The 18,186-nt window shown below is 41.8% G+C and overlaps 1 protein-coding gene across 3 annotated transcripts in view; it reads right to left on the bottom strand.

Moving 5' to 3' along the window:
- Positions 1-17,685, bottom strand: part of Ulk2 (unc-51 like autophagy activating kinase 2) — an 86,205-nt gene extending 68,520 nt beyond the window's left edge. For 2 of the 3 annotated variants that reach the window (XM_048367304.1, XM_048367305.1), the window contains exons 1-4: positions 17,077-17,684; positions 15,876-15,968; positions 14,140-14,181; positions 138-170 (exon numbers count right to left, since the gene is read on the bottom strand). In XM_048367304.1, the coding sequence (XP_048223261.1) occupies positions 138-170; positions 14,140-14,181; positions 15,876-15,968; positions 17,077-17,166 (258 nt within the window). In that variant the 5' untranslated portion in view covers positions 17,167-17,684. Of the gene's footprint in view, positions 1-137; positions 171-14,139; positions 14,182-15,875; positions 15,969-17,076 lie in introns of all 3 variants that reach the window. The other variant, XM_048367306.1, reaches the window with a different exon arrangement.
- Positions 17,686-18,186: the final 501 nt, after the last annotated feature.

Below are 18,186 nucleotides of genomic sequence, written 5' to 3'. Positions count from 1 at the left end.
ATTTCTTATAAAGTAGAATTTAAATCATTAAAATGACTTTATTAATCCAAAATTTAATAATCTATTGTTAATTTTAAAGCACATATAAATCAAAAGGGATTTGAAATGAATTAAACAGAAGCCAGTATAATACCTACCTCCATAACCAGAAAGACAGAGTTGGGTAATTCCTGCAAAGTAAGCACACAGACAGCACTTAAAGAAGAAAAAACTAAGCTTAAAAATAATAACGTATCTCCTCTATAAAGCAAATCAAGTTTTCTTTTCTTTTTGATGGTTTATTTTGATAGTAATAAGGTTTGAACTCAGGGCCTCATGCTTGGTAGGCAGATGCTCTATCACTTGAGTCATACTTCCAGCACTCAAATCAAGTGGATTGTGTATGGTTGTTTGATGTGTGTGTACCTGCCTGTATTGAGGCTTGAACTCAGGGCCTGAACATTGTTCCTGCGCTTTTTCACTCAAGGCTGGTGTTCTACCACTTGGGCCACAGCTCTACTTCTGACTTTCTGATGGTTAATAGGAGATAAGAGTCTCAGACTTGGGGCTGGGAATATGGCCTAGTGGTAGAGTACTTGCCTCACATATATGATGCACTGGGTTCAATTCCTCCGCACCACATATATAGAAAAAGCCAGAAGTGGCACTGTGGCTCAAGTGATAGAGTGCTATCCTTGAGCAAAAATAAGCCAGGGACAGTGCTCAGGCCCTGAGTTCAAGGCTCAGGAAAAAAAAAAAAAGAGACTCAGACTTTGGTAAGTAAGATTATAGGTATGAGCCACTAGTGTCTGGCTTCAAATCAAGTGTTGGTGACACTAAATAATAGTGACTAAGAAGCTCAATTCTGTTTAAGGGAAGAATTAAATAATAATTCATCTTCTGATTATGACTGGCCAAAAACAATATTTAAGAAAAAGCATGGCAGAAAGATGGTGCTGTTACAGTAGGGAGGCACCCCGACTCTCTCCAACTGAATAGCGAGCTGGGAACTCCAGCACCCAACACCCCATCAAGAACCCAGCAAAACCAGCAGCCAGAAGCAGTGGAGATACACAGGAAAACACAAAGGAGTAAAAAAGAAGAGCCGAAAACCTACACGGAGCCGGAGAATCTCCGGGGCACCCTCCCCCCACCAGCCGACCCTGGCCCGAACAGGGCCAGGCTGGGAAAGGGGAACCTGGCAATCGGCAGACAGGCTGCCGGGAGCACAGAATCCAGACAGTGGGACCCCACGGGCACTGGGGAGGGTGCAGACCAAGACATACGACGGCGGCAACGAGAAGTTCGGATCCACACCAGGATCGGATGGACAGCGGCTGGGGAACCCAGCGCGCCAGAAGGGGGTAGCCGGGGACACGACCACGACACTTCGCCACCCCCTGAAGGACCAACAGCTGCGCGGGACACACACACAATCCAGGATCAGGGCCAGGGGGATGGCCGGCAGTGCAAGCCCCACCTGAGGCGCCTGGACCTCGTGGACTCTTACAACTAAAATCACAGGCGCTGGTGGGCAATACCAGCACAGCAGGGACACCTGGGCCTGATCATGCCCCCCCCTCGCAGCGGAGGCGAGGTCTGAGGGCGCCAATCCGCACCCAGACAGTTGATCCCACTTGGCCCCACACATACTGCCCCCCACAACGGACTCGCGGGAGGGCGCAAACACAACCCAACAACCGGGGCTTGCTCTGGGAGGCGTACCCCGCTAAAGTGGACGGGGCCACAGCGCCAGCGCCTGTTGTAGCGGGCGCACAGCCCACAGGTGGGCGGGGCCCCCGGCGACAGTGCCTGCTCTGCTAGGCATACCCCGCACAGGTGGGTGGGGCCACAGTGGCAGCACCTGCTCTGGTAGACGCGCCTACACAGGAGGGAGGGCAGAGCTATAAACCAAACCTGAGAAGCTATCCACAGATCTCCAGATGTGCAAATCACAAAGAAACATAACACAGTTCATCAAAGGGCAAGCCAACTCGCCAGCTCCAAAAAGCAGCACGACTGAAGAGGAGATGGAGAATAAAAAAGCAAATGAGGCCATGTAAACAGGAATGATGGAAAGCATTAGGAATGAAATCAGAAAACAATTCCAGGAGTTTAAAGCGGAAATCTTGAAGGACACCCAGGAAGCCAAGAAAGAAATGGAAGCAAAAATGGATACAATGCAAGCCTCCTTTAAAGAAAACCTTAACATACTGAGACTTGAAATGCATGAAAAAATAGATTTAAAATACAACTGTTTAAAGGAAGAAATTTCCACGATCAGAGCTGATATGACAACAATAAATAGCTCTCTGACATCCATAAACTCCGCAATTGAATCCACAACACAAAGAGTTGACCATATGGAATCCAGAATCTCTCGCCTGGACGATGAAGCAGCCAACAACAACCAGAAAATAACCACACTCCAAGAAACGGTGAAGCTTCAGGGAAGACTAATCCAGGAACTAATGGACAAAGACAAGAGATATAATCAGCACATAATTGGAATAGAAGAAGGAGCCGAATACCAGAGCAGAGGGCTTAAACATGTTCTCAATAAAGTTATTGCAAAAAACTTCCCCAATCTCACAAGGGACCCCATCCAGGTAACCCAAGCCTATAGGACACCTGGCAGGCCAGACCCCAGAAAAGCCACCCCAAGGCACATAATATTCAAGACTTCAGATCTCAAGAATAAAGAGCAAATTCTGAATTCAGCCAAAGCGAAGAAAGAAATTTTCTACAATGGGAAGAGGATTCGAGTAACTGCAGACCTATCCACACCTATCCAGCAAGAAGTGAGTGGAAGAACACCATCCAAGTACATGAGGCTAACAATATGCAACCTCAGATCAAATATCCAGCGAAATTGGAGTTCACATTTGAAGGGAAAACCAGATCTTTCCACACCAAAGAGGAGCTAAAGGAGTATGTGAATAAAAAACCAACCTTACAGCGAATTCTAAGAGCGGAGCCCCACCCAACAGAGATCATACAACACACACACAGACAGAAACAGAAAGAAACTACAATACCCAAAGCCCAACATAAAGAACAGCTCACTAGAGACAAGAAAAAAAAGAGGAAAAAACAGTCCAACAAGAAAATGGAAGGAGAAAAAAAAAACACCCTTATCCTTGATCTCTTTAAATATAAATGGTTTAAACTCTCCAATAAAGAGTAGCAGACTGGCAGGATGGGTCCGCAAACAAAAAGTTGACATCTGCAGCCTACAAGAGACAAAAACAGGCTCCTAATGAAAGGATGGAGCAAGATCTTCCAAGCAAACGCACCTTCCAAAACGGCAGGTGTACCTATCCTGATCTCAGACAAGCTGGACTTTTCATTAAAAACAACTCAAAAAGACAAAGAAGGACACTACATATTAATACAAGGAAAAATCCAGAATCAAGACATCACGGTGATAAATGTATACTCACCGAACAAAAGAGGCCCTACATATGTCAAGCAAATTCTCACAGAATTACAGAACAAGATAGACGCAAATACAATCATAGTGGGTGACCTTAATACCCCACTCTCTCCAAGAGACAGACCCAACACCCAGAGGATCAACAAGGGAGCTGAGGACCTAAGTAACACCACATCCCAAATGGATCTGACAGCTCTATACAGAATCTTCCACCCTACAGAGACCCAATACACCTTCTTCTCAGCGGCCCATGGATCATATTCCAAAATAGACCACGTCATAACCCACACAAAGAACCTCAGCAAATACAAAAGTATTGACGTCATCCCATGTATTATATCTGATCACAGTGCATTAAAGATAACCCTCAATAACAAAGGATACCACAGAGGCTATACACACTCTTGGAGGCTAAACCCCACACTGCTATCCAACACTTGGGCCACAGATCAAATTAAAGATGAAATCAACGAATTCATAAGCCACAATAACAATGAAAATACATCACAAAGAAACCTCTGGGACACAGCTAAGGCAGTACTGAGGGGCAAGATCATTGCCCTCAGCACTCACATTAAAAGAATGGAAGCAGAGTAGGTGAATAACCTCACGATGAAACTAAAACAACTGGAGAAACAAGAAATGACAGAATCTAAAACGACTAGGAGGAGAGAGATCACAACGATTAAAGAAGAGATAAATCTGATTGAAAATAGAAAGACCATTCAACAAATAAATAAGACTAAAAGCTGGTTCTTTGAGAAAATAAATAAAATTGATAGACCCCTTGCAAGACTTACAAAAAAAAGAAGAGAAGAGACTCATATACATAAAATCAAGGACTCCACCGGAAAAATTACAACAAGTACACACGATATTCAAACAATCATAAGGAGCTATTTCCAAAACCTCTACTCTGCAAAAAACAATAATTTTACAGAAATGGATCAATTCTTAGAGAAGTACAAACTGCCCAAATGGAACCAAGAAGAAATAAATCAACTAAACAAATAACTTACAATGAGATACAGGAAGTAATCAAGAACCTCCCAACAAAGAAAAGCCCAGGCCCAGATGGATTCACCAACGAATTCTACAAAACCTTTAATGATGAGCTAATACCAATACTCCTTAAACTCTTCCGCAAAATAGAAACACAGGGAGAAATCCCAAACTCATTCTATGAAGCTAATATCATACTCATTCCCAATCCAGCCAAAGACCCAACAAAAAAAGAGAACTACAGACCAATATCACTAATGAACACAGACGCAAAGCTCCTTAATAAAATATTAGCTAACAGGATCCAGAAACTGATCCAGAAAATCATACATCATGACCAAGTAGGCTTCATTCCACAGTCACAAGGATGGTTCAACATCCGTAAATCAACCAACGTAATTCACCACATAAACAGATCTAAAATTAAGAATTACATTGTTATCTCCGTTGATGCCGAAAAAGCCTTTGACAAAATACAACATCCATACCTATTAAAAGCTTTGGAGAGAACAGAAATAGATGGAACATTCCTCAAAACAATAAAAGCCATATACAACAGACCAACTGCTAATATCATATTTTTTTAAAAAAATTTTTTTAAATTTTATTTATTTATTTATTTATTGCCAGTCCTGGGTCTTGGACTCAGGACCTGAGCACTGTCCCTGGCTTCTTTTTTTTTGCTCAAGGCTAGCACTCTGCCACTTGAGCCACAGCGCCACTTCTGGCCATTTTCTATATATGTGGTGCTGGGGAATCGAACCCAGGACTTCATGTATACTAACCAAGCACTTTTGCCACTAGGCCATATTCCCAGCCCCTGCTAATATCATATTAAATGGAGAGAAACTTAAATCATTCCCCCTAAACTCAGGAACAAGACAAGGATACCCACTCTCCCCACTTCTTTTCAACATAGTGCTGGAATCCCTAGCCATAGCAATAAGGCAAGAGGAGGACATCAAAGAGATCCACATTGGCAAGGAAGAAATCAAGTTATCCCTATTCGCAGACGACATGATCTTATATCTGAAGGACCCAAAAAACTCAGTCCCCAAACTCCTACACCTAATAAACCAATTTGGCAAAGTGGCAGGATACAAAATCAGTCCACAAAAGTCAGCAGCTTTTCTGTACACCAGCAATAGACATACAGAAAAGGAAATTATGGAAACAATTCCATTTACAGTAGCCAAAAAAAGAATCAAGTACCTCGGGATCAACTTAACCAAGGATGTGACAGACCTATTTAATGAAAACTATAAAAATCTAATAAGGGAAATCAAAGAAGACACAAGGAGATTGAAAGACCTCCCATGCTCATGGGTAGGCAGAATCAATATAGTGAAAATGGCCATATTGCCCAAATTGTTATACAAATTCAATGCAATACCTATCAAAATCCCAGCCACTTTCTTCACTGAAATAGAGAAACCAATCCATAAATTCATATGGAACAGCAAAAAACCTAGAATAGCCAAAGCAATTCTAGGCAAAAAAAGCAGTGCAGGAGGTATCACAATACCAGACTTCAAGCTCTATTACAGGGCCATCATAACAAAAACAGCCTGGTATTGGTATAAAAACAGACCGGAAGACCAATGGATTAGAATTGAAGATCCAGAAATAAAACCGCACTCTTACAGCCAGCTGATATTCGACAAAGGAGCTAAAGACATACAATGAAATAAACAGAGCCTCTTCAACTACTGGTGCTGGGAGAACTGGGCAGCCATACGCAGAAAACTCAAAGTAGACCCAAGCCTATCACCATGCACCAAGATCAACTCAAAATGGATCAAGGACCTCAATATCAGACCTGAATCCTTGAAACTACTGAAGGACAGAGTAGGAAAGACGCTAGAACTTATAGGCACAGGAAGGAGCTTCCTGAATATAGTCCCTGGGGCACAACAAATAGGGAAAGACTCAACAAATGGGACTACTACAAATTAAAAAGTTTCTTCACAGCTAAGGACATAGCCACCAAAATAGAAAGACAGCCAAACATATGGGAAAGGATATTTACCAGCACAGCAACAGACAAAGGCCTGATATCTGTCATCTACAGAGAACTCAAAAAACTAAGCCCCTCCAAGACCAATAAACCTATTAGCAAATGGGCAAATGAGCTAAAGAGAGACTTTACAAGAGAAGATATAAAAATGGCAAAGAAACACATGAGGAAATGCTCAACATCCCTGCTAGTAAAGGAAATGCAAATAAAAACAACCCTGAGATACCACCTCACCCCAGTTAGAATGGCCTATACTCTGAACTCAGGCAACAACAAATGCTAGAGGGGCTGTGGGGAAAGAGGAACCCTTCTCCATTGTTGGTGGGAGTGCAAATTAGTACAACCACTTTGAGGAACAGTATGGAGGTTTCTCAAAAAGCTCAATATAGACCTACCCTATGACCCAGCCATACCACTCCTAGGCATCTATCCTAAACAGCAAACCCCAAGATATCAAAAAGACATTTGTACTTCCATGTTTATCGCGGCACAATTCACAATAGCCGAAATATGGAAACAACCCAGATGCCCCTCCACAGACAAATGGATCCAAAAAATATGGTACTTATACACAATGGAATACTACGTAGCGATTAGGAATGGTGAAATATTGTTATTCGCAGGGAAATGGTCAGAACTCAAACAAATAATGTTGAGCGAGACAAGCCTAGAACACAGAAAACAAAGGGGCATGATCTCCCTGATATATGACTGTTAAGAAAGGGAGACGGAGAGACAGTAGAGACCAAGTCTGTGAAACCAAAAACTGCTTGTCAAATAGTATTCCCCACAGGATTGGGGCAGCGACCCAATAGTATGTAACTAAAACCAAACAATTACTCAATATATAAAGGTCAATAATTGACCTCTCAGGGGAATACAATAGCTCAAAAGCTAGGTATGTACGTTCATATAAGACTACTGTCGACATATTGTCTAATATCGACATTACATTTAAAGCCCTAGACGAACTTTCTTGGGCGTGGCCACGTGGCTACTGTATATGTTCTTGATACATTGTATATTGTATATATGTCTACCTGACCTAGAGAAGGGATAGAAAAACAGGGCGTAAGATATCACAAGAAATGTACACATGGGCTGGGGATATGGCCTAGTGGCAAGAGTGCCTGCCTCAGATACATGAGGCCCTGGGTTCAATTCCCCAGCACCACATATACAGAAAACGGCCAGAAGCGGTGCTGTGGCTCAAGTGGCAGATTGCTAGCCTTGAGCAAAGAGAAGCCAGGGACAGTGCTCAGGCCCTGAGTCCAAGGCCCAGGACTGGCCAAAAAAAAAAAAAAAAAGAAATGTACACACTGCCCTACTATGTAACTGTACCTTTTTTGCAAAACACCTTGTCAAAAAATTTGTGTTCAATTAATAAATTAAATTAAAAAAAGAAAAAGCATGATAAATATACTATTTTTTTTAAAAAAAGGATTCCTTAGTCTTTCAAGGAAGCATTTCCACTTTGAAAAGTTTACAGATGGTTAGCAAAATTACCTGCAGTACTAAATGTACAATGTAACTTCAGAACACATTACATAGGATGAGTCATTTTTTGCTTTTCTGGTTTTATTATTTAATTGAGGTAATTACATCAGGAAATTTTTGGCAAAGGGAAAATGTTTTATCATGTTATACAAAGATATGTTTCGAGACTTTTAGGAACTTATTGGAGTAATTCTACAGTCTTTCAAATCTATACAGCTTGGATAAGTAACTCAAAGACTGATTATCTGGCTGGGCAATGACTACTTGTATAATATTAGCTAAGATCTAAATTAGGGTTCCGTACATCTTAACTTAAGCCAATGCTTAAATGTGATTCAAAAACAGTGTTTCCAAATAGTACTGCGCTTCAACTCTGATTCCAATGGGATTCTGATTTGTATGGGAAAACAAGAGGGTTAGGACAAAAGGGAACAATTTAGAGCAGTTCTAGTCAGAGTCAGTTCAACTTCAAGAATCAATGCTAGTCAAGGAGGAGGTTTTCCACAGGTCCACAATAAAATACACACAAACATTAACAGTAAAAATTTGAGAAGATTTAAAGCAATAACAACTTCGGGCTGTGAGTATGGCTCTCCAGGTAGAGCACTTGTCTTGCAAGCATGAAACCTTAGGTTCTAACCCCTTCCCTGGTACCATAAAAACAAAACAAGACCAAAAATAACCTACAAACCCTGTATATTTGTCAGATCTTTTTTATTTCATTTTGACATAAATCCAGTTTTTACTGGATTTTTCACAAAAGTATCCATTTGATCCAATCAGAAATAAAAACTGTCCTTCAGGATAGTAAGTCTAGTGTAGTGAGGAACACAGGGACTGCCATGGCCTGGGTGCAGCAGTTCAACACCTAAGGGTAAAATTTTATTTGCAAAAAACTGAGGGACTAAGGATGATCAGTTTAACCTATTTCTCAAGAGGACTAAGTGAAAAATGTGAACATATAATACCCAATTCTTTAATCCTAGGATTATATGAAAGTTCCCATATAAAAAGGTGCTACACCTTGGAAGTGGCACCATAGTACAGGTGGTAGAGCACAAAAGGCTCAGGACCCAGGCCCTGAGTTCAAGCCCTAAAACTGGCCAAAAAAAAAAAAAAAAGATGTAAAAAGGTGCTACCTTTTACTTGTTGAAAAGGAAGACAAGCTAGCTCCTGCCATGGCAGGATCCCAATCAACACAGAGATGCTAAAACAGATGCCTGGCTTCACTAACAGCAGAGCTTCCCTGACAAATAAGGAAGCAGGTGGAGAACAGCTAGCACTCAGCAGGCTAGAAGACTGATTCTGTAAGAAAAAAAAAAAAAAAACTCCCTTACTGGGAACAGTGGTATAGCATGGAATCCCAGCAATTAGGAGGGTAAGGTAGCAGGGTTGTGATTTCTAGGCCAATATGGGCTACATAGGAAGACCCTATATCAAAGAAGAAAGGAAAGGAAAAGGAATAAAAAGAAAGGGAAGGAGGAAGGGAAGGGGGAAGGAGTTAGGCAGGCTGGTTGGCTTGCTCAGGCAGGCTAGCTTGCTTTCTCTTATCAGAAATAAAACTAAAGAAAACAAATATATAGTGTATGTGGGTGTGTGCACGTGCATATGGGGAGGGGGTAGAGAGAGTAAAACTAGCTCTATTGTGAACCACATAGTTTTTACCACAAAAACCGGCTCAAATCCAGACTAAAACATCCTATCCCTAAAATAACAAGACTCAATAAATCTCAATCTAGAGTAAGTTTTTTTTCCAAGTAAATCAGTATTGTTCAATCATATAACATCACCATATTTTAACTTCTGTGTTTGGTAGTACTGGGGTTTAAACTGACCTTATACTTGCCAAGCAGGCACTCTACCAAGCCTCCAGCTTTTTTTTTTTTTTGCATTGTTTTTCAAATTGGTTCTCTCTTTATGACCTAAGCCAGCTTGGACTGTGTTCATTCTATTTACATTTCCCACATAGCTAGGAGAGAGATCTTGCCATTGCATTCAGCTATTGGTTGTGATAGGGGTCTCAAGAACTTTTTGTCCAGGCTAGCCTGGAGCTGTCAGATTCTTGCAATCTCAGCCTCCTGAGTAGTTAGGATTAGAGGGGTAAGCCACTGTGTCCAGCTTTTCTTTTTTACTTTTATACTGCCAGACCATTTGAATTATTATTTCTTTTTGCCAGTTGTGGGATTTGAACTCTAGGCCTGGGTGCTATCCCTAAGCTCTTCAGCTCAAGGCTAACACTCTACCACTACAGCCACAGTGCCACTTCAAGTTTTCTGGTGGTTAATTGGCAATAAAAGTCTCACAGATTTTCTTGCCTGGGCTGGCTTTGACCCAAGATCCTCAGATCTCAGCCTCCTGAGCAGCTAGAATTACAGGTGTGAACCACTGGCGTCCAGCGACATCTAAATTATTATTATTATTTTTTTTTGGCCAGTCCTGGGGCTTGAACTCAGGGCCTGAGCACTGTCCCTGGCTTCTTTTTTGCTCAAGGCTAGCACTCTGCCACTTGAGCCACAGCGCCACTTCTGGCCATTTTCTGTATACGTGGTGCTGGGGAATCGAACCCAGGGCCTCATGTATATGAGGCAGGCACTCTTGCCACTAGGCCATATCCCCAGCCCACTGAATTATTTTTAACACTAAGGTCCTAGTACTTCTCTAATTTGAAAAAACAATAAAAAAATTTTAATTTGATAGCATTAGCAGCTGATTTTCAGAGCACAATTCAGGTAATTCGAAGTAAAAGTGGAGAAAACAACAGTTTGATACAAAAGAAAAACATTAAGTACTAAAAAGAAAAAATGCCTAAAACCCAAATCCTATTTCTCTGCTACTTGCCCCTCTTTGGTACTAGGCTTTGAATTCGGTACCTTACAGTTGTTAGGCGGGTATGCCTCCAAACCCCTGCTCTTTTTTGAGCTGGTATTGGGGATTGAACTTTGGGGCTGGGGGCTGTCCCTGGGGGCTTTTCTGCTCAAGGCTAATGCTCTACCACTTGAACCCCAGCTCCACTCCTGGCTTTTTGGAGATAACAGTCTTCCCAGGCTGGCTTCAAACTGCAATCCTTAGTAGCTAAGATTGCCAAGCTAAGAATAACCCACTGGCACCAGGCTCTCCAGCCTTTATATTCTGGGTTTTTGTTTTTGGATTTGTTTTTGTGCTGATACTATGGCTTGAATTCATTCTCACTCAGCTTTTTTGCTCATGGCTGGTGCTCTACCACTTGAACTACACTTTCAGTCCAATATTTTTGCTGATTTAACTGTAAACAGCCTGGGCTGGCCTCAAACTGCAATCCTCAGACCACAGCCTTCTAAGTAGCTAGGATTACAGACATGAATCATTGATGCCTAGCTTTTTCTTTTTTGAGACAGAGTCTTGCTTTTTGCCTGGGCTGGCCTGACTCTAATAATCTTAGTTAAGCTTCCTGTTCACAGCTGGGATGTCAGACATTCACTACCATATCCAATTACCACATCCAGTTTTTTTCTGCTGCGACTGGATCTCATTTTTCTGCCTAAGCTGGTATCAAAGGTTGTCTCAATCTCCTAAGTAGTTAATATGATAGTCATGAACCACCAGCTCTGCTACATTTCTTTATTCTCTAACTATTCTATACTCACAGGAAAAAAGATTCCTATAAACCTTAGAATTATTTCCCTTACAGTACTGCATAGCTTTGGATGACAGAGGTGAACCACTGCACCCAGGCAGTGGTTGAAACAGAATGTCATGAACTTTTACACCCAGGCTGGATTTGAACTGTAATTCCCCAAACTATGCTTCCCAAGTAGCCACTGTACCCAGCCTAGAATGCTCAGGATTTATGTTTGAAAAACACACATAACTGCATTCTCCTGCTTTTGCACTATCTAAGAATATCCTTTTGCACTTATCCTTATATTTGGATCCTGTTAACTTCTCCAACATCATTCTCTTCCTGTACCCTGGTCACACAGGCCTTCTCTCAGATCTTCAAACTTAGTGATCTTTAATGTCTATGGTCTTTACTGAAGGCTTTGATTCCTAGAGAAACTGACTTGATCTTTTGCTTCCATCCCCTACTCTAGCCTTCTCCACATATCAAATCCATATAAACATCATTTCTTCACTGAACCTCCTTAGACTCAATGTAAGAGTAAATATTTAACAATTTTTGTACCTGGTTGTACCACCTGGTGCCATCTCTAGAGACTAAAACAAACTACACAAATACCTCTGAGAACATTATTTCAACCTGAGATGAGTTTACTTTTGACTTTAAGGTATTTTTTAATGTTGCTTTGAAATTTTCAAATGAAGGGATGTATTTAAACAAGTAATAAAATAACAACCACAGCATTCACATTTTCTGTGTAATGCGAAATGTCAAAATTTTTGTAGAGCAGTCACAGTATAATCAAAACCCCAAAACCACGTATACTATTTGACCCTGTAATTCCAAATCTAAAAACCAAGAGTATATGAAAAAGGTATACATTACTGTTATAGTGTTTTTCTGTAAGGAGAAAAACTTAAAACTATCTTATAACGTGGATATAAATATTTTGTGGAATACAGTCACATGAAATGTGAATACATAAAGAAGTGTATTTAGGGGAAAAGGCAAAAAATGTATTTAGAACAGTCTATGTTGTTTCAGCCCACTAAAACTAAGCATACCGAGGGAAAGGACTTTTGTTTTATTCATTGCTTTGTTTCTAGCAATCAATGCCTGGCATATGATAGACAAAACTGGAAATGAATGGAGCTAAATAAAGCAAATGAACACATAAAATACTTTAGCTAGAAATATAACAGAATCATATAACATGTCCATTTACTTTATTGGAATTCAATTGCCCAGACTAGACAAAATAAAAGAAAAAAATGTAAATTGTGCATACTAGACTACCATGGAGAGTGGCAAGAAAACCTGAATCTTTTATTCCCTCCCTAGGTTCTGTTTCCATGGCTCTCATTAGTCAAATATAAGTCTAGTATACAAAAGAAGATTTTTAAAAACATGATCTGGTTCCTAAAAATAGGCCGACTACTTCATCTGCTACTCTATCCAAACAACAGTAGTTTTCTCCAAAATTAGTCTATTAAAAAGATAAAGAAGCAGGGTGCCAGTGGCTCACTCCTACTATCCTAGCTACTCTGGAAAGCGGTATCTGAGAATCACAGTTCAAAGCCAGCCTGGGCAGAACACTCTGTGAGGCTCATTTCCAATTAACCACCAAAAAGTCAGAAGTGGAACTGTGGTTCAAGTGGTAGAGGTGTAGCTTTGAGCCAAAATAAATGCCCCAGGGCCCTGAGGTCAAACCCCAGATTGGCACACACAAAAAAAATGCTTTTTTTTTTTTTTATCAGTTCATGGCATAGAATAGCTTTGTGTGAATTTTCTCCTCCAGTCTAATGTCCTAACAAGCTCTTTCACAATAATCTCTCATCTTTGCACATTGGCTTTCCATATCTTTTCTCCAAAGTCTCAACTTGAAAGACTTGCACAGTAATGTAATGATTAAGTGCCAGCCTTGAGCAAAAAAAGCCCACGGAAACATACAGACCCTGAGTTCAAGTCCCAATACTAACACTAAATAAACAAATATAAAAATAAATAAAAGGATAAAGAGTAATTCTAACTACAGAAAATTTTACCCTTGAAGATGACTTTAAAACTCAGTTTTCCCATCTCCAAGTGAAATGCAACTCTATTGAATGCCCTGTTGATAAATATCTATCTATCTATATATATCTGGGTGATAAATACACACCACATTCTTGCTTATATTCATTTAATTTTCCTCTTTCTATTTCTTACAAATAATAATATAATAAATAGTAATGTATAAATAATATTATTTACAAATAAAAATGTTTTCTAGGAAGAAAAATCTCCATTCTATTTAATTTTTAAATAGCCTACAATAGTCTTCTCTACATTTATCACAGAAATGCTGGATTTGGTGCCAGTATTCTTTTACATAATCTAAAAATACAACCACCACAATATACCATCAATTGTCAATAAATTTACTCTCATGCAGTACATTAATTTGATTTAGCATACTGCTCTATGCCAGTTTAAACAATTTCTTAATTTAACTCCAATTGTCTTTTCAACAAGAACTGGCAATTTGTTTCTATTAAAACATTAATTTGCATTAAATATAAATTTTTACAATTATTTTGAGGTTCTGTTCAAAAATCCAAAATAAGGTACCTGAACATCATAGAGTGCTACAATATTTTCATGCTGAAGTTCCTGGTAAAGTGAAAAGCAAAAATATCAATATTTATTTTAGTAATTAAAATATTTTTCAGTATGCAAATAAAAATTAAGTATACACAAATACAAATATATTGTATCTAGCATATTATACCTTTATTAGTAGCCTAATCTATGAAAGAACGAAAAGAAATGTGCTTGATAAAATTTTACTTGAGCATTTGTAGAAGTTACATTTAAATTACAAACATCTATGAAATCATAAACAGGGTCATATGTGTATACACACACACACACACACACACACACACACACACCTGACTAGAGTATGGTATACACCAGAGAGGATTCTAATGCTTTAACTTCTTCAAACAATTAATTTACAGTTTAACAAAATGAATACCAGGAAACTGAAACATGTTTTGTCAGGGGTGGAGCTCAAGAGGAAGGAGGCAGACAAATGGAGAGAGGAAGGGTGTGCAATTGCAGTCATAATATTCAATGTACATATGTGAAAACTAAACCAGGTAACCTGAGGGGAGGGTTGGGAGAGTTTGGGGAGGATAGAAGGAGTGATACCGATCGTGATGTAATGGCACACATAGACTGGCATGTTGAATTGGAATTCCTTTGTATAAAGATAATGGTAAAATTTTCATAAACAAAAACGAAAAAAACTTTACTTGGGCCAGGCACTGGTGGTTCATGTCTGTAATCCTAGCTACTCAGGAGGCTGAGATCTTAGGACTATGGTTTGAAACCAGTCCAGGCAAAAATCCAGAAGTAGAACTGTGGCACAGTGGAAGAGTATCAGCCCTAAGCAAAAAAGCTAAGGGACAGTACCCAGGCCTTGATCAAGTCCCAGGACTGGTACAAAAACAAAAACACAGTAACTTGAATTGGGGCCTACTTTTTTCCTCCACCACATTTTTTAGTCTTGTAACAAAATAAATGGTATGGGCAGTATGACTACAGACTTCGTAGTTTTCAAAAATCAATATAAATTTCTGATGGCAATAGAGACATATAACATCCCCCAAGTCCTTTAAAAAATATAATCTGCCTGGAAGAAGATGAATGCATAATTTGTAGCTCTCTAATTCTTACCAAAGCACTTTTCCACAGGACAGTTCTGAGGGAAGCTGGTGAGTGTTGGCTGGGGGTTCCATCTAGTCTGGGAAACACTGGGGGTCAGTACACTGAATTTTTCACTCTCTTTAGTGAGCCAAGTGTTTTGTGACTGTCCAAGTATTCTGTAAACAGGACTTTTCAAATTTATTTGATCATGGAACTTTTTTCCTCAAGGCTTTTGTGAGTGTTCTATAAAGACCATCTCCAAGAAAAAAAATAACTTTCAATTTTTAAGAAAAAAATTACAAGTACCCCTACCCCCAAAACTTAATAACAACATAAAAGGGAGGCAACATAATAAACAAGGTATCAGATGCACCTGCCTGTTCTTCTCAAACAATAACATAGTAACTATGAGACAAGAGAATTATGAAAAACTAAAACCAGTTTTCATCGATTTCTCCTATGGCCAAGAGTCATAAATGTCTATTCTTAAAAACAGCTTCAAAGTATTCAATGTTTCAAAAATCTGAGCATGCAAAAATGAATTTGGGCCTATCTACCAAAATTACAAAGGATGCACATACCCATTTAATTAAGAATAAGTTTTATTTTAAAACGTGTTAACTTTCTATGCAATACTACACAATGTAACATACCTTCAAGATTTTAATTTCCTTTCCAAGCAGTATTTGTGATTTTGACAAGTTCTTTTTATTAATACTTTTAATTGCTACCTCCCAATCAGTTTTCTGAAAAGGAAAAAATATTGTTACTCTGGAAATTGTTAAACAGAAACAACTCAACAGGAAAAGAAAATGGTTTAGGAACAAAGATGACCTAGCAAATAAAAACGAACATCCACCTCCTTCAAAAGGAAAATGATTTCATAAATGACAGTGTAACAAGCCAATGTCCTTCAACACAGCCCTAAAAGCAAGGTAACTATGAAGACTCACATTCATGAAAAAGATAGTTTACAACAACACAAGAGTTACAGAGGGCCATAGGGTTAACTTAGCTGGATTATACCGGATATTCACTTTTTCTGAAGTTTTAAATTACTGTCAAAATAACTGAAAGATAAATAACAAAGCCCACTTTTAACATGCCCCTTGTCGACAAAGCTCTTAGGATTATTTCCACTGCCTGTTCAAATTCAGATTCTAACACCTCCAATAACCCTAATCGTGAAATACGAGGGGTTTTGAATTTTCTGTGTTGTTGTTGGATTGTTTGTTTGTTTTTGGATTAGCGTGTGAGCTGGACTAAGCCGAGGATAAAATGGTCCGGGGCTCATCCAGGTGTCAGGGAATCAACGCTGGGGAAATGATACCTCCCACTATGAGAAAGGCTACAGCTAACGGGAAACCCGCCCATTTTCCGCTGGGGTTGCAATTATCAACCTCAAAGGTGACAAACCTCCTCAACCTAGGTGGGGGTGGGGAGACGACCCAAAGGTGCGTCTAGTGCTGGAGCCACAAAAGGTGCTAGGAATCGTGCAGACTTTGGGGGTACTGGGGCTGCCTTGGGTAGAGCGCGATGGTTACCAAGCACACTGACAAGTAGGGGACATCAGTGGCCTGACGCCCGTCGGTAGGTGGAGCGCTGCCTTAGAGGCTCTGGCCTCAAAACAATCCTCGAACGACCAAAACAAACCCCGCGACACTGACAGCGCGCACAATGGGAGGCCCGGGGCTAGCAAACCAACTTAGTGGCAAGCGTCGGCTTCCGAAACCCAGCTAAGTTTGAAGACCCCCAAACCCCACCCTACCTCACCCTGAGTCGGGCAGCGACCCAGAGGGTCCCCGGCCTCGCCCTGGCTGGCTGAGCACGGAGGTTGGGGGGGTGGGCGCTCACCTGGCGGTGCCGCCCCCGGAAGACCACGGCGAAGGCCCCGTGTCCCACGAGGTCCCTCTTGCTGTATTCGAAGTCGCCCACCACCTCCATGGCCGCGCCCCCGGGGCATACAGCGGGCAGGCTGGCAGTGCGGCACGGTGAACCGGGATCAGCACCTCGGGCCAGAGGGGGCCGAGCACGCCCGCGGGCGGCGGGACTGGGGCAGCCGCGGCCCCGGGCCTGGGTGGACGCTCATGCCGAGAGGCCGGAGCAGAAGTGGAGAGGAGGCCGCCGCGCGAAGCCGGGGTCAGCGAGGCCTGGCCCGGTCCCGGCCGCTCCTCATGGCCCGGTTCGCCGCGGGCTCTCCGGCGAAGCGGGCCAGGGGCGCGGCCACTGTCACTGTGCGCCCAAGGAGCAGTACGTGCTCCTCAGAGAGATGAGGGGCCCAGTCCTCCCCATCCCCTGCTCCTTAGGCCGCCTCGGCCCTCTCCACCCAGGGCGCTACTGCTGTGGCGGCCGCCGCCCTAAAGACCGCACAGCCGCTCTCTCCCGAGCGCCCGCCCGCCGGTCTCGCGACGGAACCCAACGCACGGGCGCGCGCCGGCCGCTCCCGTGCCGACTGTCGGCCCTCCGCGACGTCAGCACGTCTTGTAGGACGCAGCGCGCAGTGAGGCCCGCTCCCTCCACCGAGAAAAGGAGTGCGCTTCCCGGAGCACGGTGCCCGCTGCCAAAGCGAGTCCAAAAGCGTTCGAGGAGGGGCGGGCTCGAACCCGTTCATTGACAGCTAGTTCCCGCCCCCCCCCCCCCCCCCCGGCAGGCACCGTACTGCCTTTGGGAGCAGATTCCAGCCGGCCACGCCCGCTCTTGAACCTCAGCTGCAGGTGCGACGGGGTTTTTCTTGAGCAGAGAGGAGCTCTCAGAGCCTGGCATTTTTCTCATGTCTGCTAACTTTCTTTGATCCTTCTCGGGACCTGACTATTCAGGGCCTCTAAAAGAGACAATAGGGTAATATCTGGCAGTGATTTTACACCTTTAGGAGGTTCCCTTGACCTCTGTGAGAACCCCTTTTTAAGAAATGCTTATACATACGGACTCAATGTTGCATGCCTTTCCAAGGGCTGTCCTTGGCCA

This window comes from Perognathus longimembris, chromosome 17 (genome assembly GCF_023159225.1).
Source record: "Perognathus longimembris pacificus isolate PPM17 chromosome 17, ASM2315922v1, whole genome shotgun sequence".
In the NCBI taxonomy this organism is placed as follows: domain Eukaryota; kingdom Metazoa; phylum Chordata; class Mammalia; order Rodentia; family Heteromyidae; genus Perognathus; species Perognathus longimembris.
The sequence above is the reverse complement of the archived record's forward strand: the minus strand, read 5'-3'. Positions and strand labels throughout refer to the sequence as shown.